At 39.1% G+C, this 27,132-nt stretch overlaps 1 protein-coding gene across 3 annotated transcripts in view; it reads left to right on the top strand.

The window, feature by feature from the left end:
- ITPR2 (inositol 1,4,5-trisphosphate receptor type 2) overlaps positions 1–27,132 on the top strand; it is a 313,417-nt gene that overhangs the window by 220,255 nt on the left and 66,030 nt on the right. For all 3 annotated transcript variants that reach the window (XM_060778249.2, XM_060778247.2, XM_067468876.1), the window contains 8 exons: positions 7,491–7,599; positions 10,795–10,982; positions 13,533–13,716; positions 14,808–15,064; positions 15,642–15,842; positions 18,657–18,767; positions 21,097–21,192; positions 22,914–23,033. In XM_060778249.2, coding sequence (XP_060634232.2) covers positions 7,491–7,599; positions 10,795–10,982; positions 13,533–13,716; positions 14,808–15,064; positions 15,642–15,842; positions 18,657–18,767; positions 21,097–21,192; positions 22,914–23,033 — 1,266 coding nt within the window. The remainder of the gene's footprint in view (positions 1–7,490; positions 7,600–10,794; positions 10,983–13,532; positions 13,717–14,807; positions 15,065–15,641; positions 15,843–18,656; positions 18,768–21,096; positions 21,193–22,913; positions 23,034–27,132) is intronic.

Below are 27,132 nucleotides of genomic sequence, written 5' to 3'. Positions count from 1 at the left end.
TTCCCTGGTGCGCGCACATGGTCTTCCGGCCAACGTTCCCTCTGCAGAAACCATGCCCACTCCAAGCCCCGCAGCGCCGCTTCCCGCACACACACACACCCCTGCCGCACACACACACACAACCCCACGCTCCATCACTCCCCCCGCCGCCGCATACACACACGCAACCCCCTCCCCCCGCCGCCACACACACACACGCAACCCCACGCTCCGCCACTCCCCCCACCGCCGCACACAAACGCAACCCCACTCCCCCCGCCGCCGCACACACACACGCAACCCCACTCCCCCCGCCGCCGCACACACACACGCAACCCCATGCTCCATCACTCCCCCCGCTGCCGCACACACACACGCAACCCCACGCTCCATCACTCCCCTGCCCCAATCTTACCTCCTTTTACTTCACGCCACCTCCAAACCCCACCCCGCCCCTTCCCGCCCTGTCAAAATCTAGGAAAGACAGGAAGGAAGGAAAGAAGGAAGAAAGAGAAAGGGAGGTAAAGAAAAAGGGGGAAGGAAGGAAAGTTAGAGGAAGAAGAAAAGGAAAGATGGAAGGAAAGAAAAGAGAGACAGCAGAAGAGAAAGAAAAAGGGGGAAGGAAGGAAAGAGATAGAGAAAGAAGAGGAGAAGGAAGGAAGGAAGGAAGGAAGGAAGGAGGGAAGGAGGGAGGGAGGGAGGGAGGGAGGGAGGGAAAGAAGGAGAGAAAGAGGGAAGATTGGCCACAGCAACACGTGGCGGGTAAAGGTTGTTATTTCTATTATTATTATTATGCTATTGTTCCTCTGAGACCCTTTTAGGGGGAATGGGAGAGGTGTCAGGTCCCAGAGGCAATGCATTGCATTATTGTTATTGTTATGATGGTGGTGAAATAAAAGGAAATAAAAAGTGAAAGAAGGAAGCAAACAGGGAGGGAAGAAAGGCAAAGGAAGAAAGGGGGAGGGAATGAAGGAAAGAGAAGGATGAAACCAAGTAGTGAAAGAAGGAAAGAAAGAAAGAGGTAGAGAAGGAAGAAAGGAGAGAAAGGGGGAGGAAAAGGGGGAAGGAATAGGTAGGTACCTCTCTTTCATAATAGTCCAGATATCTACCTCAACTTTGATAAGTTTTACTATAGGCCACAGCAACGCGTGGCAGGGCACAGCTAGTATTTTAGAAAAAAGTACTTCGGATTTCTTGGGGTGTCTTTGTCAGTGACTTGTGGTTTGTATCTGCATGTGTGTACACACAAATAGGCATGGGCTGATAGATACTTACATTGTATTAGTTTTATTGTGTTAGTATATTTTACTGTTATATGTTTTAATTATATTACTTTGCAACCTTGTTTATATTAGGCTTGGTCCCCATGTAAGTCACTCTAAGTCCCTTTGGGGAGATGGAAGGGGATATAAGAATAAAGTTGTTGTTGTTGTTGCTGTTGTTGTTGTTGTTGTTATTGCTACTTTAAATCTCTCCTTTGCCATATCTCTTTTATGTCCATATATATCACCAACATAGGTAGATCTGATTGCTTTCAGTAGAACATAGCATATCAGGGGATTTGATTAAAGATTCTGTTCTAGTTGTGTTGCAGTTGAGGCTTGGCTCACTTACTACTTCTCACACAATGATAATTTTCAAAACCAGTTGTCTTGTGGAGCGGCAAAGAGAGAGGTCCTCTCACCAAGCTTTATAACAGCACCTCCTATAGCTGTAACTAGATATCTGCAACTTCTGTAGACACTTTTTCAGAAACTGTAGTATTTGCTACCATTAAGTTCTTCTTTTTCTCAGAGGAACTGAAAATGCCTTTTTCCAATGCACAGAATAATCTTTAAAATCCCAACTAGCTGCCACCCAGCTTGTGCTGCAGTTTCAGTGGTACCTAATCCGTGGTGTAGTTGTTATGAATCCTTCATTAATATATATGTTTAATTAATCAGATTATTTCCTATATTGTGTTGTCAATTTATCCCATGTATACCTTTCAGATTTGAATAGCCTGGAATATTACTTTGCTGTTTTTCCATCCTGCTTACTGTAATTCCTTCCTAAGAGAGCAAGTAGACAATATTTAGGCTTCTGATATTCTGGCTTTCTGATATTGATGTTCCCTTTGCAGCACAGAGACCCAAGTAGCTTGCCTTCTTACAATGCCACTGAAGCAATGGTTTTGAAAGTCCAATAGGAGGAGCTGTTGTCACTGCCGATTCCTACCAAACATTGTCCAATTATCAGGCATGACAATGGTAGGTGAGGGAATAGCCACATTAGTGTTCTCTTTTACAGGACTTTAAGCTTTGAGACATGCAGTACTATAATGTGAGTCAGGATACATACGACCTACAGATGTTTTTGAGTAAAACTGCCACGATCCTTTGCTGCTGGTCATGTTGTACAGGGCTAGAGTGAGCAATGAAGCAAAAAAACCTGGAAGGCCAAAGGTTCACCTCTCCTGTTATATACTTCCTACCGCCTGAGCTCTGCGATGCATTCGCATTTTTCCAAACGAAGCAGAAGGTGTTTGAGGACCAGGACATCCGTAGGGATACCAAGGTGCTTGTTTATAAAGCTATTGTCCTCCCAACCCTACTATATGCCTGTGAAATGTGGACTGTCTACAGACATCACATGCAACTTCTGGAACGATTCCATCAGCGCTGCCTCCGGAAAATCCTGTAAATTTCTTGGGAAGACAAGCGGACAAACGTCAGCATGCTGGAAGAAGCAAAGACCACCAGCATTGAAGCAATGGTCCTCCGCCATCAACTCCGCTGGACCGGCCACGTTGTCCAGATGCCCGACCACCGTCTCCCAAAGCAGTTGCTCTACTCTGAACTCAAGAAGGGAAAATGGAATGTTGGTGGACAGGAAAAGAGATTTAAAGATGGGCTCAAAGCCAACGTTAAAAACTCTGGCATAGACACTGAGAACTGGGAAGCCCTGGCCCTTGAGCGCTCCAGCTGGAGGTCAGCTGTGACCAGCAGTGCTGCAGAATTTGAAGAGGCACGAATGGAGGGTGAAAGAGAAATGTGCCAAGAGGAAGGCGCATCAAGCCGACCCAAAATGGGATTGCCTTCCACCTGGAAACCAATGCCCTCACTGTGGGAGAAGATGCAGGTCAAGAATAGGGCTCCACAGCCACCTATGGATCCACAAGAATACTGATCCTGGAAGACTATCCTACTCGTCCAACAAGGGATCTCCTAAGAAGAAAGAAAGAAGATACTTCCTACCATGGTGCTGCCATGGGAAACTTTAAAGATAAGGTGCAGATCAAAGCAGAATTAAAGTATTCATCTCCTACTGAACTAAAAAAAAACCCCGAGTTTCCTTTATCAAATGTAACTTCAGAGAAGTCAACCCCATTCAACTCAGCTTTCTGGGCTTATGAAGCCAAATACCATTGGTCACTCTGGAGTGCCCACATCAAGGTAACAGGATTCAGGATAGTCGTGCATCATGTTCCTACAAGATCAGATCCAGAAGATCTAGTTCAAAATAGAGTAGAGGTCATGGCAGTAGAAAGAGACCCAAAGTCACAGTCAGGTAGGTCATATACTCCAAGATAGGCAAGAGATCAGTTTCCCAAGTCAGTATTTGAAGAATCCATCATTGAGATGCACTCAAATTCTTAGGCTCTGGAGAAGACACTTGTTCTATGAGCCTTTCTCTCTCAATTACAATGTCTGTTGACCCACAACAAGGTATTGAGCCAAACTAGCCATTTGCATGATACGTTTTTCATGTCTAATCACAACTAGTCAGGATTTAGGGCTTAATGCAATGGAGTTGCTATAGTTTTGAACAAGTGGAATATTTAAGGGGGGAAATCCCAATTTCTCCCCATCAGAGAGGAGTCCAATTTTGATTCCTTTTGCTTCAGTGGTGGATGAGACAAGCTTTCCCTTCTCATGCACTATACTTCTTGCAAGCATCCTTTTGAAGTTAGTAAAAGAGAAACAAAAATACCTTTGGAAGGGGTTGCATACGTTATCACATGAGCATACATTTCAACCCTCCATTTCAGGATCTGCAGATAAGACTGGCTTAACCCTTTATTCTGACACTGAACCTAAACTGGGATCGTCACTGGAGTATAGGACAGTGTATGGCATGGACTGGTCCTATTAAAAAACAACAACAAAATAATCCCTGACATGTAGCTAACAGTTCATGTAACATATTTGGACATACATTAAACAGTAACTTGCTTAGTTAAGAAGGCATTTGTCACGCTTTCCCTTCATGAGATATTTTATTTATTTATTTATTTATTTACAGTATTTATATACCACCTTTCTCACCCCTGGGGGGACTCAAAGTGGTTTACACATAAATAATGGCAAGATTCAGTGCCTTACGTTGGGCACTGACACTATGCCAATACAAAGAATTACAATAGTAAAACCACAATTAAGCATAAATCATAATTAAAACAATACATCAACAAGCATTAAAACAATAATGTTATACAGTTGTCCCTTCACATTTGTGGGTTATGCGTTCATGGAGCTGAGTATTTGTGGATTACTGCATTTCCTGCCACCTCTCACATGAAGGTGTCAGGATGGCACGGGACGATTTACTGGGACTGACAGGTCTGTTTGGACTTGCTGTCAGGTTCCGTGATTTTTAGCCCCTCTTCTTTGATCCATATTCTGTCACTGTCTGGAAATGCCCTCAGTGGAAGGTAATTGCAAAACTCTTTTGAATAAATGTTGCCAATGATAGGAATGCCATCTCCCTAATTTATGTGTATGTGGATATGCATGCATATACAACATTTTTCTTGGAGGGGAGGTCCTCATACAAGGTTGGTATGTGTGTGTGTGTGTGTACAGTCCTTGTGCAATATTTACAAAATTCAAACAAACACCACTTACTGATTTATGCCAACACCGTATTTTTTAGAATTATTCTTTCCTTCTTGAAATAAGATCTCACTTTTGCAATAAGATTCACTCTCTCCACACACACAACTAGTGAGTTATATTTCCCTGGGTCTTTGTTCTTGCCTTCTGGCAGCTATTGTTAGAGACAAAAGAATGGCATTTATGAGAAACAATAGGGCTGTTATATTGTCTCTTCAAAGCCATACTATGTCTCCTACTGTCATTACATAAGAATTGAGAGTCAGCTGAGCAGTATTTATTTATATTTGTGTACAATTAGGAGCTATAGAGGTCATACCATCATCTGGAATAAATGGAATAGTTCATGCTCCTAAATGTGAATTAAAACACTCAGATTAGCAGTGTACGTGTGTGTTCTGAAAGTCATGTTAAACTGTTCACAATTATGATCACAAGAATTTTAGAGTTTCTTAGGGGTGGTGGTGGTGGGGTTCAGCTATAAATTTAGTAATGGTGGACAGATGTATCTGATTGCCCACTCAAAAATTCAAAATAATCTACATGGTGGCTGAGATGGGGACACTCCAACTTTCTGATGGTTGAGTGTGTGCAAACTTTTTTTCAGGCACAAAATAATTTAAAAGATTGTATAAAGTCACTTTCAGGTTATGTATATAAAGTGTATAGGAAAAAATAAATGAAACAACATGTTTAGACTCGGATCCTATAATCATATAATCTCAAAATCAGACAAAATTTGTGTGTGTGTGTGTATGTGTGTGTGTGTGTGTGTGTGTGTATGTATATGTATGTATACACACACACACACACACACAAATTTTGTCTGATTTTGAGATTCCAAAATCTGAAAAAATCCAAAATACTTCTGGTCCCATTTCAGATCCAGAATCTGTGACTGCATACAAATTTCAGAACTTTTACTGTTGTAATATTCCACTGTTTGAAGAATAGGAAGGCTATGTTTCTCATCAACAGACAGATGAGCAGTGAAATTGTTATCTATTTAATAGGCTTCTGCTTGGGGACAAATTGGCTGCTACATACTTGTAATTGGATTGGTGGGTCAGATTGTGGCCTTCCTTTTTATTAAAGTTCTACATAAACCAATACATAAAATAATTGGGCTCTTTTTCCAAGACATTTGCTTTTTCATATATTGGTTGTTCCTTTTACAATTAATTAATATTTGTGATGAATCTGAAATTCTATTGTAGCAGGACCGTTTTCCTGAAAATGAGAATTATTACAGTATCAGTGATATCATTGGCATAATGAGTTAAATGGGCATAATGGGTTAAACCCTCATGCCGGCAAGACTGAAAACCGACAGGTCGAAGATTTGAATCTGAGGAAGACAATCATATATGGCCTGTGATATAATGAGAAGTTTTAGTCCCAATAATTATGGTTCATTGTCTTTCGTTGTTTTCCATATTATAAACATTTTCATGTTGGCGGTTTGACCGAATATGTACTATAACTTTTCAGAGTTTAGATTCTTAAAAATGTCTAGTTACTGAAAGCCATTTATATTTATGTCACCCATCACATGTATCTTTGTAAACATTGTTCATGAAGGACACTATGACTCAGAACGCGTTGAGCCTGCAAAAAATATTTCCATTTCCAGGGCATTTAGAGTCTTCTCTATTATTTCTCTTTTTCTATGGTGCAACCACTGACAATTTTCTCTGCTTGGAGTGAGAACATATGAAGGTGGCTACTAGATAGAAGAGGATAATAATAATAATAATCTAATAATTAATATGAATAATTAATATGAATAATTAAAATGAATATGTTCGTTGGTTCAAAATCTTAAATCTCCCAAAATACTTCACCGATTGTTTTGAGATTTTGACACAACATAGCATTCAAATAAGTGCATATTTTTATGTTTTCACATACCTATTATTATATAGATGTCACACCTGTAACAGAAAAATAATATGCCTTTTTTCAAAAACCACCATCTGTTGGGTGTCAAAGCAAGACATATATTACTACATATTTGACTATTCTATTTCAATCTTTCTGAGTGCATTGCTACATTGAATTTTCATATATTTCAATTTAGTTTCATTTTGATTTGTATTGGAATTGAGATGTGTTGTTTACTGTAGTGTTCATTTCGAGAGTATAGTTTATTGTCCTTCCTCACTTCAACGCTGCTTGCTCTACCCTGAAGGGGGCAGGATTGTGTGAGGGTGGGCCTCAGTCCTGCGCCTTAACCCCCCCCCCCCCCAATGCTGCTTCTTTGCCTCAGTCCAAAGTTGCACCTGAGGGAGAGGGAGCACGCCTCAGCCACTCACCCACTTATCCAGGACTCTCGGCTGGTAAGGCTGGCCTCGCCTCTTGGGCTCTTTCTGTTTATTTGCCTGCACGGATGTCAGAACCCGGAAGCTCCTGGAATAAAAGCTCACTCACAAAGGCAAATTGTACCACATATGCAAATTGTACCACAATGGCAGCCAATCAAAACACTGCCACATACACCTCCCTCCCTCCCTCCACATACAAACACTGACTTTTATTATATACATTGATTTTTCTATGAATTCTAAGCTTGAGAACTGTAAGAATGTATTCAGTGGAATCAGAATTTTTCATAATATTTTCATCTCCTTGTTAAAGGGTATCAACCTAAGGAAAATACTTCTCAATCGCTATTTTAAAGGTGACTATGGAAGCAGTGTCAATGGCCCTCTCTCTAGCAACTTCAGCAAAGCCAGCCAAGTAGGAGGTAAATAACAATGTTTCTTAAAACACAAATAATGGTGATAATGTTTTTTAGAGTAATACGTATGTGAATTTTTGTCAACCTATTGTGAAAATGTAGGATCACTAAATTCTTATTAGTTAGCTCTGATGCTGTCAAGAAATTATGAACATGCCTTCTTCCTTTGTAAACATAAAGCAAGTGCATGAAACACAGGCATTTAGAATAGTCTTTGGAAAGATATAAAACAGATATAACAAAGCAGAGTGCTTTGCATGTGCTCAGAGGCACCCCATTTTTATTTACATGATGGTTATTGTAATTATTTAATTCATATTCCATCTTTATCTAAAACTCATAATGGCTCATGAAAATGGCATAAAATATGGTTAAAATATCTACACAAAGACCCATTAAAACAAACAAAAGTATATTTAAAATGCAATTAAATAATCTGTAGAATTGGAACTATTTATCAATTCATTAAAGACAGAAGATAAACATCAAAGAGCATGTCATCAAAAGCCCTTTACAGTCAGTTCCTGTAATCCTGTCAGAATCTTTCTTTCTTTCCCTTTTTTTAAATAAAAAAGTCCTCTTTCTTCATGGGTATAAAAGAGTTTTAATTGCCTATGGAAGGCCAAAGGGAATTATTTTAGCATCCCTTAAAGACTGTGTTCCTAAGCCAAGATGAGCCTTTCCCTTGTTTCCACCAAATACGCCGGAACCCAGTGGCGCAATGAGTTAAACCCTTGTGTCGGCAGGACTACTGATGATAGATCAGCAGTTCAAATCCGGGGGGGAGGGGGGTTGAGCTCCTTCTGTCAGCTGGGGACAAGAGAGAAGCCTCCCACAAGGGTGGTAAAACACCAAACATCCGGGCGTCCCCTAGGCAACATCTTTGCAGACATCCAATTCTCTCAGGCCAAAAGTGACTTACAGTTTCTCAAGTTGCTCCTGACATTAAAAAACCCAAAAACCCAAATGTGCCTAAGAAGATAGTGGGACTAAGGGTGCACAGACAATTCCAAATAATGCAGTGTGGGTTTCACTTCGGCCTGGTGTGTCCACACAATGCACATAGGCTGATGTAATTTCAACCGCTTAATTCAGCTGCATCCTGGCTTTTAAAAAAGACAAACCAGGGGAAGAGTCTTCCCCTGTAACAGTATTATGATCTTCTCCTCTGTTGGGGCAGTGGGGACCAAAATTATCTATGTGGGGATCCCAGGGTTCAGACAGCCCAGGACTGTTCCTTCCTTCACTCTGCACTCCTGATTTTTCCCAGGAGAAGAAAAAAAGCACCTGCCACATGGTATGCAGCCTATTTTTCCTGGTTCTGAGCCATGTGACTGGCAAAGGAACCCAGGAAGAGCAGGAGGAGGGGTCTTGCTTTTCCTGGTTTTTTTGTTAGTCAGACAGCATGAAACTAGGATAAGGAGGTTGCTACCGTGTGGTAGATGCTGTTTGTTTCTTCTGGAGAAAATAGGGGGTGCAGGGAGGGTGGAAATTGATTCCATACCCAGCAGTGCCAAACCAGCTTGAAATTGGGTTGTTGTATTTATTTATTTATTTCTCGCACTGAGTCCTCCCTGAGGGGGGACTCAGGGCGGCTTACAAAAAGGGACAGTTCAATGCCGGCACAACAACAAGGTAAAAAATAAAACATATAAACAAAAAAAAAATTGGGGGGGGGGGTGAAAATTTGGGGGGGTTGAAAATTTCAGGGGGGTGGGGTTGAAACCTGCCTCCTAGCTCATGCTGAGGCAAAGAACACAGCAGGGGGCAGAGCAGCCTTCAATATCCTGCAGCTCCGCCCTTGTCAACCACCTCCACCAAGTCTGGCCTCCTTAATGAGAGCACTCATTATTTGGTTGCTTCACTACATCAGCTATTGCTGTAAGTAATGACAGTGTGAATAAATGGTCAATATTTGCTTGAGATAGTGCTTGCAGTTGTGGGAATCTTAATTTTTTTGTGTCTCATAGACTTAGCATGGGGATTTCGTTAACCAGTTAAAATTAATGAGTAAACCAGTTTTTTTTAACCTGAAAAATTTCGGGGTGTGTGTGTTTGAACCCCTAACCCCCCCCCCCCGGCTACAGGCCTGGTTGTAGGTTTTTTTGGGCTATATGGCCATGTTCTAGAGGCATTCTCTCCTGACGTTTCGCCTGCATCTATGGCAAGCATCCTCAGAGGTAGTGAGGTCTTGTCGAAGGCTTTCATTGCCGGAATCACTGGGTTGTTGTAGGTTTTTTCTGGTTTTATGGCCATGTTCTAGAGGCATTATCTCCTGACGTTTCGCCTGCATCTAGGGCAAGCATCCTCAGAGGTAATGACCTCACTACCTCTGAGGAGGCTTGCCATAGATGCAGGCGAAACGTCAGGAGAGAATGCCTCTAGAACATGGCCATATAGCCCGAAAAAACCTTCAACAACCCAGTAGCAAGGTCTGTTGGAACTAGGGAAATGGGTTTATATATCTGTGGAATTACCAGGGTGGGACAAAGAGCTCTTTGTCTGTTGGAGCTAGGTATGAATGTTTCCACTGACCACCTTGATTAGCATTTGATGGCCGGGCAGTTTTTTGGTGTGGCTTGTTAGTGCCTGGGGAAATTTTTTGTTGAGAGGTGATTGGACAACTACAACAACCACCATGTCAGACTACACAGAGAAGCCGTTGAAATCCATAAGCATCTGGACAATTTCAGCAGAAAGGAGGAAACCATGAAAATGAACAAAATCTGGCTACCAGTATTAAAAAACTCTAAAATTCAACAGCAAAACAACAGAGAGGAAACAATCAGGGACAGCTAATCACCTCTCAACAAAAGATTCCCCCAGGCACTAACAAGCCACACCAAAAAACTGCCAGGCCATCAAATGCTAATCAAGGTGGTCAGTTGAAACATTCACACCTAGCTCCAACAGACAAGAGCTCTTTGTCCCACCCCGGTCATTCCACAGATATATAAACCCAATTTTCCTAGTTCCAACAGACCTCACTACCTCTGAGGATGCTTGCCATAGATGCAGGTGGAATGTCAGGAGAGAATGCCTCTAGAACATGGCCATATAGCCCGAAAAAAACTACAACAACCCAATGATTCCGGCCATGAAAGCCTTTGACAATACAGCTTAAAATTATTATTAAAAATAATTTTAGAATGTTTTTAAAGGAAACAGATGTGAATATTAACATTCATTTAATTGTTCCAGTTAGCTTTTCAGGGCAAGATTTGGATAAATCTGGTGTTTCAATGCATGATATTCAATGCCTTTTGGATAAAGAAGGAGCATCAGAACTTGTCACAGATGTCATAGTCAGTACCAAAAATGACAGGATATTTTCTGAAGCTATCTTGCTTGGTATTGCATTGCTTGAAGGAGGAAACACACAAATCCAGGTATTCAAATTTCTAATAATTATATATGTGTATATATGCGTTTCAGATGACAAACATGTCCTCAGCATGCACAGAAACATATATGAAAGCAATAATAAGGATAATTTAAGATCATAGAATCATTGAGTTGGAAGAGACCTCATGGGCCATCCAGTCCAACCCCTGTCAAGAAGTAGGAAAATCCTCTAATAGGCCCCGAAATGAACAACCATAGACCCGTGCCTATTGTTGTTGTTGCCTGCTATTTCACTGCACTTAATTCCCGCGTTCCCTAGAATTTTTCAGCTTGCACAAATCTCGGCCCGGCCTTTTAAATTGCCTTGAATAGGCAGGATTACTTTTAATATATATGTGTTATGGTGACAATTTTTATGCTTATATTGTTTTGTTAATCTTATTGTTATGTTGTTTACTTTGTATGATTTGGTGATGTTACTTGTAAACCGCTCTGAGTCCCCTCGGGGAGATAGAGCGGTATATAAATAAAGTTTTATTATTATTATTATTGCTCCGCATCCTAATCTCCAGAAAACAACTTTGCTTCCTCCTCCCTATGACTTCCCCTCACATATTTATACATGGCCATCATATCTCTTCTAAGCCTTCTCTTCTGAAGACTAAACATGCCCAGCTCCTTAAGCCGCTCCTCAAAATAAAGATGAACTTTATTTCCTTTGTACTAGAGGCTAGAAAAGTAGCATTTTGGATGAAAACTCTCTGAAATTCCTAGCCAATTTGGCCACTGGTCATGGTGGCTGCAGAATTCTGGGAGCTCTAGCTCAGAAACTACTTTTCAGTTTTTTATTTTTTAGATATATCTTGCTTTCTAAATTCTGTTTTTGAATACCTTGCCAAGTTTGCCGTATTAAATATTTGTTTGGTAGTTTCTTTAAAACCTATGTAATTTTTTTTAAAAAACTTCCTCTTGTGGCTTAATGATGTCACAAGCACAATCCAATCCATATTTTGCACAGAGTATTCACAAGGAAGAACGAGTGAAATTGTACAGTGGTATAATATTTGCAGCTATACACTGTCAAAATGCAAGCTCTATTTTTCACATTAATGAAACCATTTAGGTCTTGAAGCCAGTTCACCTCATTTTACAATTCATTTGAAGAAATAATCTCACCTGAATTTAGAAGAATGTGTTTGAGTTAGCTATGGCAAGAAGGATGCCATAGCTAACTCAAATTCACTGCAAAAATTAATTCATTATGTTGAGGCAATAAAAACAACAAATACAGTGTTAGATATTGATAGGAAAGGGACTGGAAATATCACTGAGAATCACAACATGTTTGAAACATAACTTGGTTATGCCCTTATCAAGTAAGTACAACCAGCCCTCCACATTTGTGAATTTCACTTTTGTGGATTTGAGCAATCATGGATTTGATTAATATCGTCTTTTTAGGTTCCTCCAGTGTAACTCTGTGGTAGATTTGCACTTGAGGACCTAAAGATTCCCAGAGAGTTGTTCTTTTAGGTATAAAAAGTGGGTATTTTTAGTCATGTTTTTTCACTTGTGCATGGGTCCTATACCCTTAACTCCACGAAATGTGTGGGGCCTGTTCCGTCTTCCAGGAGCATAGTTTGCATTACGTATTAGTTGCATGGGATAGTGTTCGTTTGCATTTCCCCAGGGCTGCTACAGACCCAGCAGCACCCTGGAAGTTAAACAGTATCAGAGTCTGCAAAGCCAGCCTGCAGGCCCTTTTGCAGCTATTGGTTTAGGAAAGTATCTCTTTGGGTTTAGAGACCGCCCTTTTTCCTAGGGGTTGAGGTCTCCATTTTGGAATCTTCCCAGCCTCCTTCAGTGTAGAGAAAGAAAGCTTCAGATGTGCTGTTGGTCAGCTAGGTAGCTCTGAAAAAATCATTGTAAATATGATTAAGTAATATTGGGTCTAATTGAGATATAATTGAGATAGATAGAATAACAATTGAGAATTGAGTGATTGAGTTTTATAGATAAAGAAGCTAATTGATATAGATAGAATAGCAATTGAGATATAATTGAGTTATAGATAGCAACTGAGATATAGAAAAGTTAATTGAGTAACTAAGTCATATAACTAAGTCTTTGGTTTTTAATATTGCTGTTTTTAAATTGTTTTAAATTGTTTTTAAATTGTGTTAGATTTTAGCCATTCTTGTAAGCCGCTCCGAGCCCCAGGGGAGTGGCGGCATATAAGTTCGAATAAAAAATAAAAAATAAATATAGATAGAAAGAGAAGCAATTGAGTTATAGATAGATACTGAGTTATTGAATATTGAGCATTACTTCATCACCAAAGCTAACCTTGAGCTATAGATAGGGAAAAAAACTGTTTTTTCTAACCATAGCAGCTCAGGGTTAGGGTGAAAGGATCCCAGAATCTTGTCAACTGTACTATAGCCCTGTTTGTATTTGGCATAAGTCCCAGATAGCTACCTTCTCAGATTTCTGTTGGTAGTCTACAATGTAATGTACATGTGCCTAGTATTTTGATATTAAAGATTTCTCCATTATTTGCTGATTTCATAAATGCTCTTTGTTTCCTTTTTCAGTATTCTTTTTTTCAACAACTGAATGAGCAAAAAAAGTCTGAAAAGTTCTTTAAAGTTCTGTATGATCGGGTGAAAACTGCCCAGCAGGAAATACGATCCACAGTAACAGTAAACACAATTGATTTGAGCAGCAAAAAGAAGGAGGAAGACAATGATATCACAATTTCGGTTCCAAAAAAGAGAGGTAAAGAGAATTAGGGGTGTTTTTTAAAGAGTATGGATTCCATCCAAAACTACTGTTCAAACAACATGTTTATTTATTTATTTTGATTATTTTATACCATGTCTTTCAAGAAAAAAGTGTTATTGTCAAGAAAAAAAGATAATATTTCATCACCAAAGACTGGCAATTTTGCTGGCTGGATTAACTGATTCTCAAAAATTATATAACCTGTTGGCAGCCAGTTCTACCATTAGGCATGGAGAGTTTGCTATCTCAGCAGAAGATTTGGGGGTATCATGAGAACGGTTTCATTAAAGCAGTCATTTCCTCTTAATTTTGGAGCCATTCAGAGGGTTACAGAGATCGTGAGAGGGGTAAAGAAAATTTCATTGCATATGCCTGAAGAAAGTGGTTTTAGGCCATCAGAAGCATTAGAGAAAGTCAACAGACACCAAGAAACTTAAATCGTCAGAAAAGGGGGGGGGAAGCAATACAAGCAGTACCTGAGTTACAAAATGACTCCTAGTTAAGAATAAGGGTGAGACAACAGGAAGTGAGAGAAATTGACATTTAGGAAGAGAGATTTACTCTTGAAAGAGTTACCACAGGGAAAAGGTATCTCCACTGAAGCTTTATCACCAATCCTTACTTCCACAACAAGCCAAATTTTTCAGAATCCAATCACAGACAGAAAGTAGGGTGAAATCTTCTGAACAGAGGTACAGATAGCAATAATAATAATAATAATAATAATAATAATAATAATAATGATGATGGTGGTGGTATTAACTCTTCTTTCTGCTATCCAAAACTAAAATATGTGTGTATTTTGGGTGGAGCTATACTTAGAAAATGTACCTTACATATAGATTAAACTTCAGAACAAACCTAATGGACCTATCTTTTTCGTAAATTGGGGACTGCCTCTATCTAGTTTGCTCACAGATGCTCTATAATTACCTAAATTCCAGCTCCCAACAGTTTGGAGCCACAATGTAGTCATTTATCAAAATCCTTCACATTTTCCTGGCCCTCACAAAAACTGGGTGGTAGCTTAGCTTGTTTGATGAACATTATTTATCTGTTTTCTCTCTTTCTCTGTATGTATGTAGTAAGAGATTCAAATCTTCACCTGAAAGAAGGAATGAAAGGACAATTGACTGAAGCCTCTACAGCAACCTCTAAAGCTTACTGTGTGTACCGCAGGGAAATGGACCCAGAGATTGATCTCATGAGTGCAGGAACAGATTCAGGAAACGCAGAAGAAAAGTCTTCCGAAGAAGTAACTATGAGTCCTGCCATTGTAATCATGCAACCAATACTAAGGTTTCTTCAGTTATTGTGTGAGAATCACAACAGAGAACTTCAGGTAAGCCATTGGCGGGTATAATTGTTTAGGTCTAGCTTGGAAAAGCAGTCTCAGGGCTGGTTAGTATTTGAGAGGCTGCCAGGAAATCCCAGGTGTTGTAGGTTACTACCTTGGATTATTCCTTGACAAAGAAATAATGAAATTCATAGAGTTGTCGTGAATTAACAGGCAGCTTGAAGGCACATACTTTGCATTTTACTTTTAAAGCATTTTATAGAGATGGAATCATAAACCGTGGTTCATATTACCAAAGCATAGAAACCATGGTTTGAATTCCTGGTTTAAGTAATAGTTTCTCTGATTCTGGCTGTACCTGTTGATTACAACTACAGCATATTTATTAACAATTTTATATTGTTAGGCATCGAATTGCTGCCTGGTTGTAAGCTGCCTTGAGTTACCTTCGGGTTCGAGAAAGGCGGGATAGAAATATCGTAAATAAATAAATAAATTCATGCATTGTGTCAAATATCAATAGTTGAACTATATACCTGTGGTATGGTGGGATATCTAACAAGAACCAAAAGGCTGAATGTTATATCTGTATATACATTGGAAGTATTCATCTTTTTTTCAGAACTTTTTAAGGAATCAGAATAACAAGACCAATTACAACCTTGTATGTGAAACACTTCAGTTTTTGGATTGTATTTGTGGAAGTACAACAGGTGGATTGGGACTTTTGGGCTTGTACATCAATGAGAAGAATGTAGCTCTGGTGAACCAAACGCTTGAAAGCTTGACAGAATATTGCCAAGGTCCATGCCATGAAAACCAGGTAGCTTCATTTAAGCATCTTCTCTGAGTTTGCATAACACAGATCATTACTACAAAGAATGTAGTGACATCATTAGAAACATTGTACTATCAGATGTTTCAGTTCTTTATATTACCAGGAATGTTGGTGAAAATTTGGGTCTAAATAAGCCAGCATTTTTGAAAAAATAAAGTAGGCTTATGCTGGTTTGTGTTATTAATTAATATAGATGTGTGTCTATTTGAATAAATAAATAAAAATAGATGAAGGGCATAAAGGTTCAGATGTTTAATTTCAGTGTTCTAGCATGTAATATATATCAAATAGTGCAGTGGTTCTCAACCTGTGGGTCCCCAGGTGTTTTGGCCTACAACTCCCAGAAATCCCAGCCAGTTTACCAGCTGTTAGGATTTCTGGGAGTTGAAGGCCAAAACATCTGGGGACCCACAGGTTGAGAACCACTGAAATAGTGCATCCAGCCAAAAGTAAGCAAATCACATCAAAACCTACAACAACCCAAATCACATCTGTTTATTTTTCAAATGGTCCTTCCATTAAAAGGAATGCCACTGAAAAATGCTTACTTTTGACTGGCTTCTGCCTCAAATACAATATGATTGATACTTTGATGAATATGTCTTCAGTTCAAAGCTTTCTGTATTGCCAGTAATGCATTTCCTTTGGGTTTTAGAGATCAAAAAATTCCTCAACATTATTTCATTTTTCTGGAAAGGGGTGAGGCATTAGTCCAACCTTTGTTTTGCTACTCAGTGCTATATACCCTCCAGGAATTCACAGATGAAAACTGGGATGTATGGCCAAGCAAAATCAGAGTGTGGTCAAAATACCATATATGATTGCTAAGGCAATATAGGAAGGATAATAATATCGAGGATAGTTTTGACGGTGTGGTGAATGAATTAGAACCAGACATCCTGAGGAGTGAGGTTGAATGGGCCTTAAGAAGCATTGCTAACAACAAGGCAGCAGGAGACGACGGGATCCCAGCTGAACTATTTAAAATCTTAAAAGATGATGCTGTCAAGGTGATGCATGCCATATGCCAGCAAATATGGAAAACACAAGAATGGCCATCAGACTGGAAAAAATCAACTTATATCCCCATACCAAAAAAGGGAAATGCGAAAGACTGCTCAAACTTCCGTACAGTGGCCCTTATTTCTCATGCCAGTAAGGTAATGCTCAAGATCCTGCAAGGAAGACTCCAGCACCACATGGAGCCAGATGTTCAAGCTGGGTTTAGAAAAGGCAGAGGAACCAGAGACCAGATTGCCAATATCCGCTGGATAATGGAGAAAGGCAGGGAGTTTCAGAAAAACATCTACTTCTGCTTCATTGACTATTCTAAAGCCTTTGACTGTGTGGATCATAATAAACTGTGGCAAGTTCTTGGTGGGATGGGCATACCAAGCCACCTTGTCTCTCTCCTGAGGAATCTGTACAAGGACCAAGTAGCAACAGTAAGAACTGACCACGGAACAACAGACTGGTTCAAGATTGGGAAAGGCGTACGGCAAGGCTGCATACTCTCACCCAACCTTTTTAACTTGTATGCAGAACACATCATGCGATGTGCGGGGCTGGATGAATGCAAAGCTGGGGTAAAAATTGCTGGAAGAAACATTAACAACCTCAGATATGCAGATGACACCACTCTGATGGCCGAAAGCGAGGAGGAGCTGAGGAGCCTTCTAATCAAGGTGAAAGAAGAAAGCGCAAAAGCTGGGTTGCAGTTAAACATCAAAAAAACCAAGATTATGGCAACAAGAATGATTGACAATTGGGAAATAGAGGGAGAAAATGTGGAGGCTGTGACAGACTTTGTATTTCTAGGCGCAAAGATTACTGCAGATGCAGACTGTGGCCAGGAAATCAGAAGACGCTTACTTCTTGGGAGGAGAGCAATGTCCAGTCTTGATAAAATAGTAAAGAGTAGAGACATCAGACTAGCAACAAAGATCCGCCTAGTCAAAGCCATGGTATTCCCTGTAGTCACCTATGGATGTGAGAGCTGGACCTTAGGGAAGGCTGAGCGAAGGAAGATCGATGCTTTTGAACTGTGGTGGTGGAGGAAAGTTCTGAGAGTGCCTTGGACTGCGAGAAGATCCAACCAGTCCATCCTCCAGGAAATAAAGCCTGACTGCTCACTGGAGGGAAGGATACTAGAGACAAAGCTGAAGTACTTTGGCCACATCATGAGGAGACAGCAAAGCCTAGAGAAGACAATTATGCTGGGGAAAGTGGAAGGTAAAAGGAAGGTCACCAAGAGTCAGAGGTCACGAAGAGTCCATGAGGTCACGAAGAGTCGGAGGTCACGAAGAGTCCATGAGGTCACGAAGAGTCGGAGACGACTGAACGAATAAACAACAACAAGGCAATAGAAACAGCTAGGCAAGACATTTTGTTTTTCCTGATTCTACTGGGAAGGACATGATTTATGTCCCTTCATCTCACCCCCTCTAGTTAATTGAGTGGAATGTAGTTTACACTTCGAATTCTGTTTGCAGCTGCTGAAATAAGCCAAGGACAAGGGGGAAATGGGAGAAGAGAAAAACTGTGATATTTTTTTTTAAAGCTGACAAAAGTGGGATTACAGAGGATTAGTCACAACTGTCCCTACCAAATTTGGGCAATTGAAGGGTATAGTGCTACTGAGCCCTGGATCAAGCCCTCTGATTTAATTTATCAGAGCTCCTGTAGGAGAAGGGGTATAATGTTAGGTTTAATTCACATTTGGATTTGAAACAAAACAAATACAAAATCTTCATTGTATGTATTTTGTGTTGTTGTGTATAAATTTCTCTTATTTTCTAGACCTGCATAGCTACACACGAGTCTAATGGCATAGACATTATTATTGCCCTGATTCTAAATGATATCAATCCTCTTGGAAAATACCGTATGGACCTTGTGCTTCAGCTGAAGGTATGACATTTACTTATATACCCATTTAAGCCTCCTTTGGGCCCAGTTCCGTGAGCTGCTGAACACAATACATTTAAGGATTACAATAATGATTTAAGATGCATAAAGCCCCCCCCCCAAAGAACTTTTAGTCACAAGTAAATATATTTAAAAATTGCATAAATGCATTAACGTTGTAAAAAAGAACAAATAGTGTATGCTCCTTCCACCACAATATAAACATTTCTATAGAGGTTTGTTATTTCGAAGCCTAAAGAATAACTCCAATATACTTTCTGTACACCACGCATCACAAGGACCTTCATGATATTAAATAAAGAGGAGACTTCATTCACAGGAATTTCAGCACTATATTGTGCTATGTTAACCTTAAATTCCAACCTTGTGTCATTATACTAGATATAAACAGGAAGAGCATGCCCACCTGTGTATACACTGATAGTGAGGCTTCATTCAACTCTTAGTGATGACACAGCAGCAGCAGTTGCGTGGTAACAGCTCCTAAGCCAGTGCTGACCTCCACTTCCAACATATCATAAAAAAGATTAACTGCTTTTACATTAATAAATGCTCAAATGGTGATTTGGATGTGAGCCAGAGGCAAAACAACTCCAGAAACAGACTTTAAAATACTTCATCTGATATGACACTTTGCAGTAGGGTCAATTCACAAGTTCAATTTTTTTGAACAATCAACTAAGGATATAGAATGTGATAGACATGAATGAATGCACAAGACCTTCAGTATAGTACAGATTCAGACAAATTCTGACACCCATAAAGTTGTAGGATCATATTGGCTACAGCTAATCTGAATCAGTTTCTGTATTTTTTAAAAAATTAAAATTGAAGTCTACATATAATGTCTTCAGTGGTTGCTAAAGTCTCAGGAGCACATATTACTTTTATCCTAAAGTCCATCAATGAAGTTCCGCTCTACTTTTAAAATAATTCGGTAATGGAATCAAGGGCTCTGCGGAGCAGACCTTTGTTAGTTATGCAGACCTTCCTTTGGGAGTCATTGTAGTAGGCTGAAAAAGCCCTGCTCAGCTTATACTTTAGTCAAAGGCGGGCTGTAGTACAGCTGGTTAATCACTAGCAGCAATAAATCACTGCCAACTGAAAGATGGCAAGTCCAAAGCCCAAGTCAGGTTTGAGCTCCTGACCATTATTAGCCCAGCTTACTGTTCACCTAAGCTGTTTGGAAACAGCTGAGCTGTGAGTAGAGCAATTAGAGACCACTTAAAGCGGGGAGGTTAATTTATGACATCATAAAAATGCTGGAGGTTAAAGAGCAAGGAGGAAATACTATGATCAAAGGCTTGGCATCATAGTGGATGAAACGACAGCTCCTCCCTGTGGTCGGAATTGAGCAACCTCCAGGAGTTGAAGTTGGAAAAAATACTGAATTACCTCTGTCTGTCTGTATGTCTAAAAACGGCATTGAATATTTACCGTGTATGTGTGCATTGTGATCCACCCTGAATTTCCTTCGGGGTGAGAAGGGTGGAAAATAAATACTGTAAATAAATAAATAAAATTTTAATCTATTATTATTATTACATTTATTATTTCACTCTATTATTATTGCATTTACATTATTTTACTCTTATTATTTTGATTACATTTATTATGTTACTCTATTATATTTATTATTTTACCTTATTTTTATTATTACATTTATTTTATTCTATTATTGTTATTGTTACATTCATTATTTTACTCTATTATTATTGGAAGGATATGTAAGCACATTTACATTGAAGATGGTTAGAATAATGGTTTAATTAGAGTAGGACAGTTTTATCTTAAATTACAATTTTATGTAAATATTCAAAAATATTTAACCTCCCGATGCCTCAATTAATGTAATTTTATTGGTATCTATTTTTATTTTGAAATTTACCAGCAGCTGCTGCATTTCCCACCCTCGGCTTATACTCGAGTCAATACATTTCTCCAGTTTTTTTGTGGACAAATTAGGTGCCTCAGCTTATATTCAGGTCAGCTTATAATTGAGTATATATGGTACTTTGGTTAGGTATACATGAGTGAGCATTGGATCAAATGCAGATTTAGGTATGTATTTCTAGGCAGCGTGAAGTAAATGCTACCTTATCGAGTAAACAAATGTGTAGCTTCAGCCAGGTATCTATATACTGTACTTTTATGTCCTCCACAGAATAAAACAAAAAGAAAAGACAAGGAGGTTAAAGTGTTATCTAATAATAATAAAAAACGATCCTAACTATCTCAATTAAAACAAATCCAAGGATCATTAATCCATGAAATAGATTTTAAATGCATCAGTTTGCCTTTGTGTCCTCAGAATAATGCCTCCAAGCTTTTGCTTGCTATTATGGAAAGCAGGCATGACAGTGAGAATGCTGAAAGGATCCTTTTCAACATGAGGCCAAGAGAGCTGGTGAGAACATTTATAATTTTTCTAATAGAAAACACCCCATCATTAAAACACAGTGATGTGTTGAAAAATGGAAAAATCACAAATAGTTCTTTAAACAAGTCAAGCATGCATATCTGTCTTTGTGGCTTCTTTCATTTTATTTCTTCCAAGCATTATTTTCTGTAACTATTTTTTCAATTAAGCTATCATAAGATGTATTTAAAAGAACATTGAAAGTTGGAAAACCAAAGATCTCTGACTGCAATAAAAGCCTCAAGCCATGAAAATGCATGGTATATAATAAAATCAGTGTTGAATTTAGTGAAGCATTTCTGCTGTATTTCTTTAAAAAAAAATTGTCTGTGCTATCCAAAGAATTGAAACATGTAACAGCTATTTTGTAAGGAGGGTAAGGAAGAGTGAAAGTAGATCCTTAATACAAGTAATTTTTGTCATTTATATATTACTTTCAAATGTTTAAAATTATTTTCAACTGTTGATGTTCTGTCTCCCAGGAGTTTGATTTGCCTTGCCCCATAGTTGTAGAAATAGCACACCTTTTGCATTTTTTCCAGGGTTGTTACAGACTCAGCAACACCCTGATAGTTAACCACAAACAGAGGCTTGAAGTCAGCCTGCAAAGCCTTTGCTGCTGTTGGCTTGCAAAAGTATCTTTTTGATTTTGAGTCTTGACTCTCATGACTCTCATGAGTCTAGACAAAGATCCACCCAGAGAAAAAGTGTTCTTGCCATACATCAAGGGAACCACTGACCGCATAGGGAAGCTGATGAGGAAACACAACATACAAACTATCTACAGATCCACCAAGAAAATCCAACAAATGCTACGTTCAGCAAAGGATAAGAAGGATCCTCTCACTTCGGATGAGTGGGAAGCTAAAAGATGACGACTGGGGCTTTAAGATGACTCCCCAAACCAGGCACTCCTCAGGCCGCTCTCCTTCTTCCTGTCCAGGCCTCACGTGAAGTGCCTCTTCTCCCGCGAGACAACATTGTCTCGCAGGAGAAGAGGCACTTCTCATGAGGCCTGGACAGGAAGGAGGAGAGCAGCCTGATCAGAAGGGCTTCCGGCACTCCTCAAGCCGCTCTCCTTCTTCTTCCTGTCCATGCCTCGCGAGAAGTGCCTCTTCTCCCGCAAGACAATGTTGTCTCGCGGGTGAAGAGGCACTTCTCGCGAGGCATGGACAGGAAGAAGGAGAGCGGCCTGAGCAGCGTGTGAAGCAGCCCAGGGGCCCGGCCTCCAACAAAGGAGAGGGCTGGGCCTGTGCAAGGAAGGCAGCCAGAAAGGGAGGAGAGACGGGAAGCCTGCACGGGAGGCCGCCATGAGCCAAGGCGGGGGGGGGGGGAGCCCGAGGCCAAGGAAGCCATATTAAGTAATTTTATTATTATTTTAATTTTATACCCGGTGTACTAGATGACCCCCAAAATTTTATAAGTTTTTACATGCCTAAAAAGTTGTCTAGTACCCCAGAATATACGGTAGTAATCTTTTTTTCTGGCTAAGAATAATCAGAAACCATATTTCTTGCTCTTTTTAAGTGGAATAGGTTTTTTTTTAAATTGGATACTGGAATTTAAATACATCTTCTCTTTTGGAAAATACATGTAATGATATGGAAACTAAGTAAACTCGTGATATTTATTCAAAGCAGATTTTCTTTTGTTTGAATATAGTCACTATGGATTTATTTTGCATCAACTGGATATTATTTGTTTTAAAGGTGGACGTAATGAAGAATGCATACAATCAGGGTCTTGAGAGTGACCATGAAGAGGAGAATGGAGACGATAGTATTTCACCAAAAGACGTTGGACACAATATCTATATATTAGCTCATCAGGTATGCTGTTGTCATACCCTGTTAATGTTTCGCAGCACAAGCCTATACATGTCTGTTTGTAGGAAAGCCACAAGGAATTCACTGGGGCTTTCTCCCAGGTTAGGTGTGTATACTGTGGAATCTTGTATAGCTTAACATTGGAAAATGTCCTGTGTGTGTGCATTGTGTAGAGTATAAAAAAGAGACAGAGACAATATTTGAAGGTTGGACTGCTTCATTAACCCAGTCCTTCAAAAATTACTAATTGCCCTCAATCTTTGGCTGTGTTTCAAGAATAAGGTTTATTCTGGATAGTTTTACTAGTTTCTGTTTTGCCAGTCTGGGTAGTGTCATACTTCATTATTTGTCTCACTATCAATAACATTCCATATGATAATAACAGTCATTCCATAAGAAAGTGTTTTATGTGACTGCACTCCTAACTCTTGGGGCTTCTAAAATGTCTACACCAAAAGTAGAATTTGCAAGCTTATCCATAAGCTTAACAGACTTTTGTTTATGCACAAGAGCAAAGATTATTCATTCAGAATTGTATTTGTGGTCCCCAGAACCTGAGGAATGGCATAAGTGGAGTTAAATCTTACAAGATAAGATGTGTATAAGAAAAACTACTGTAGTTGAATGTATTGTCGAAGGCTTTCATAGCCGGAATCACTGGGTTGTTGTAAGTTTTTTTTTTTTTTTAATTAATATTTTTATACAGTTTTTTCTTTACAACGAAAGAGGGGGAACAATCATTGTGATAGAAAGTCACAGAATTTAGACAGATTGTGAAGGACAGAATTGTGGGTGGGTATGGGTGGGGAAAGGAGGGGGATGAGAAGATAGTGGGAGGGGTTGTTGGGGTAGGGGTATACACACATGTATATACAACTTCCGTTCAGTCCACAGAGGGTAGTTGCTTGTCTCCTTTATTCTTTTGCCTTCTTCTCGTAATTCTTGTTTCTTTCCCCATAGAAATTTATATGTCCAGTTTGATTTTTCCTTTTAAGTATTCTTTAAGGTATTTCCAATTTGTTTGTTTGTTCTTATTCTGCTCCTCTAGTAAGCACGATAGGCTATCACAGTTCCTGTAGTCTATTATCTTCTTTATCCATTCTTCCTTGGAGGGAATCTCTTTACTTTTCCATTTTTGCGCTATTAGTATTCTAGCTGCCGATGATAGATAGAAAAAGATTTTTTCTTCATTTTTCCCTAGCCCGATTTCCATTATATTTAGTAGGTAGTATTCGGGTTTTATGTCAAATTTCGTTTTTATAATGATTTGTGTATGTTCGTGTATCATTTTCCAGAAAGCTTTTATTTTTTTGCAGCTCCAATACATATGAAAATAAGTGCCAGCTTCTTTTCCGCACCTCCAGCATTGGTTATTAGGGTTTTTGCTAAACTTGGCTAGTTGGACCGGAGTCAGATGCCACCTATAGAAAACCTTAAACCAGTTCTCAACAATATTGATGGATTTGGTGTACTTCAGTTTGGTTTTCCATGCTTGCTCCCATTCACTTAATAAGATGGAGTGACCTACGTCCCTAGCCCACTTGACCATATTCTCTTTTACCACCTCCCTCTCAGTGTTCCATTCAAGCAAGTTCTTATATAATAATCTAATCAATTTTTTGTCTTTTTTCATGATTATATCCCAGCAGCTTTCTTTTTCACTGAACCCAACCTTTAGATCTTCCTTGAAGCACTGTTTGATTTGCATATATTGTAACCAGTTTATTTCTTTGTCTTCTCCCTTCAGTTCTTCCATTGATCTCAGGTGCCATTCGTTGTTAATTTTTGTCAGCAATTGTCTGTAATTGAGCCATCTGTTTTTCGGTATTTCTCTTTTGTGATGAGCCTCAACTGGCGACGTCCACATGGGTATTTGAGGGTACATGACATTTTTATATTTATTCCAGATTTTCAATAGGGCGGCTCTGACATAGTGATTGGTAAAGTTGTATTCTATTTTCGCTTTCCCATAACAAAGGTAGGCGTGCCACCCTCTTCTTATATCGTGGCCTTCTAATGTCAACATTTTCTTTTGCTCTAAAGTGGCCCATATTTTAACCCACGATAACGCGCAGGCTTCAAAGTATAACTGTATATCTGGTAGTCCCCATCCTCCCCTGTTTTTAGCGTCCGTAAGATTTTTAAATTTTATCCTTGCCTTTCTTCCATCCCATATGAAGTTCCTAATATCTTTGTTCCATTTTTGAAAGCATGAGTTCGTCTTGATAATTGGAATCATTTGGAACAGGTGTAACATCTGAGGCAACACGCTCATCTTGATGGCTGCAATCTTCCCAAGTATGGACAAATTTAGGTACTTCCAGTTTTTAAACTTCTTTTGTATACTACTCCATACCTTGTCATAATTGTCCCTAAACAGATGTATATTAGAGGATGAGATTATGATGCCCAAATATCTGACTTTATTTGCCACTTCTATTCCTGAGTTCATAAAGATTTTCTCCTTTCTCTCTATCTTAACATTTTTTGTAATAATTTTTGTTTTATTCCTATTTATCTTCAACCCAGCAAGTTTCCCAAATTTTTCGATTTTAAGTATCCATCTTTGAATGGATTCTACTGGATTTTCCATAATACAGACCACATCGTCTGCGAAAGCTAAAGTTTTGTATTCTTCCGTTCTAATTTTAAGACCTTTTAGTTCTTTGTCATTTCTTAAATCTTCTAACAGGACTTCTAGCACTAAGATAAACAATAAAGGGGACAGGGGGCACCCTTGTCGCACCCCTCTTTCTATCTCAATATTTTCTGTGCGCAGGCCATTTACTAGTACTTTTGCTGTCTGTCTTGAATAAATTGTCTTAACTGCGCTTAATATAGAGTAGCCAATATCCAACTCCTTTAACATTAGATATAGGAAGTCCCAGTTTGTTTGATCGAAAGCTTTTTCTGCATCAAGAAAAAGCAATCCTACTTCCTTTTGGCGGTTTTTCTCATAGTACTCTATAACATTAAGTATTGTCCTTACATTGTCTCTCATTAGTCTGCCCGGTAAGAAGCCTCTTTGGTCTTCTCTGATTTTCCCATTTAGTAGTAGCTTAAATCTTTCAGCTAATATGCTTGTAAATAACTTACAATCGCAATTTAGCAGGGTGATGGGCCGGTAGTTTTTAAGTTGTGTAGCCTCTGTGTTTTCTTTATGTATTAGCGATATATAACCTTCATGCCAGGTCTCCGGCATTTCTTCCCCACTCAGGATGCCATTCATTATTTCTTTCAAACAGTTAATTAGTTCTTCTCTAAAAGTTTTATAATACATTGCTGTCAGCCCATCCGGGCCCGGGGCCTTATTGTTGGCCATCCTCTTTATTGCTCTTACTATTTCATCCTCTTCTATTGGTTTGTTTAATGATTCTCTTTCTATATCTGATATTTTAGAAACTTTTTGGTCTAAAATATACTTCATTATATCCTCTTTTGTAACTTCATCTTTTTTGTACAATGTTTGGTAGTATTTTCTGAATTGATCTGCAATCTCTCTTTCTTTTGTGTAGATCTTACCTTCTTCTATTATTTGTGTTATGAACTTTTGTTGTCTTCTCTTCGCCAACTTACTTGCCAGGAATTTGCCCGGCTTATTGGCCTTAGCAAAAAATTGGGCCTTTAAATATTTCAATTTCCTGGCCATTTGAATTATCTGTGCCTCGTTCACTTCCTTCCTTAACAATTCTATTTCTAATTGGAGTTTTTTATTTCCTGGTCTTTTCTTTAGTGTGTCTTCTTTAGCTTTTAGCTTCTCTACCAATTTTTCCTGTTCCTCTTTTCTTTTTTTGCTTTTGATGGCTCCTTGCTGTATTAGATGTCCCCGGATAACCGCTTTGCTAGCGTCCCACACTATTCCTAACTTAGTTCCTTTGCCCATATTGTTCTCGAAATATTCCTTTAATATGTTCTTATTATGTTTTATGTCCTCCTCTGATTGTATTAGCCAGTCATTTAATCTCCATCTTTTCTCTTTGTGACTAATTACCATTTCGAGCTTCAGTGGACAGTGAGCGTTCTAGGCATTATTGTTATCTTCTTGGTTTTTATAACTAAAGATTTGGACATCCAGCACATGTCGATACGAGACCATGTCTCG

The sequence above is a fragment of the Anolis sagrei genome, chromosome 5 (genome assembly GCF_037176765.1).
Source record: "Anolis sagrei isolate rAnoSag1 chromosome 5, rAnoSag1.mat, whole genome shotgun sequence".
Taxonomy (NCBI): domain Eukaryota; kingdom Metazoa; phylum Chordata; class Lepidosauria; order Squamata; family Dactyloidae; genus Anolis; species Anolis sagrei.
The sequence above is the reverse complement of the archived record's forward strand: the minus strand, read 5'-3'. Positions and strand labels throughout refer to the sequence as shown.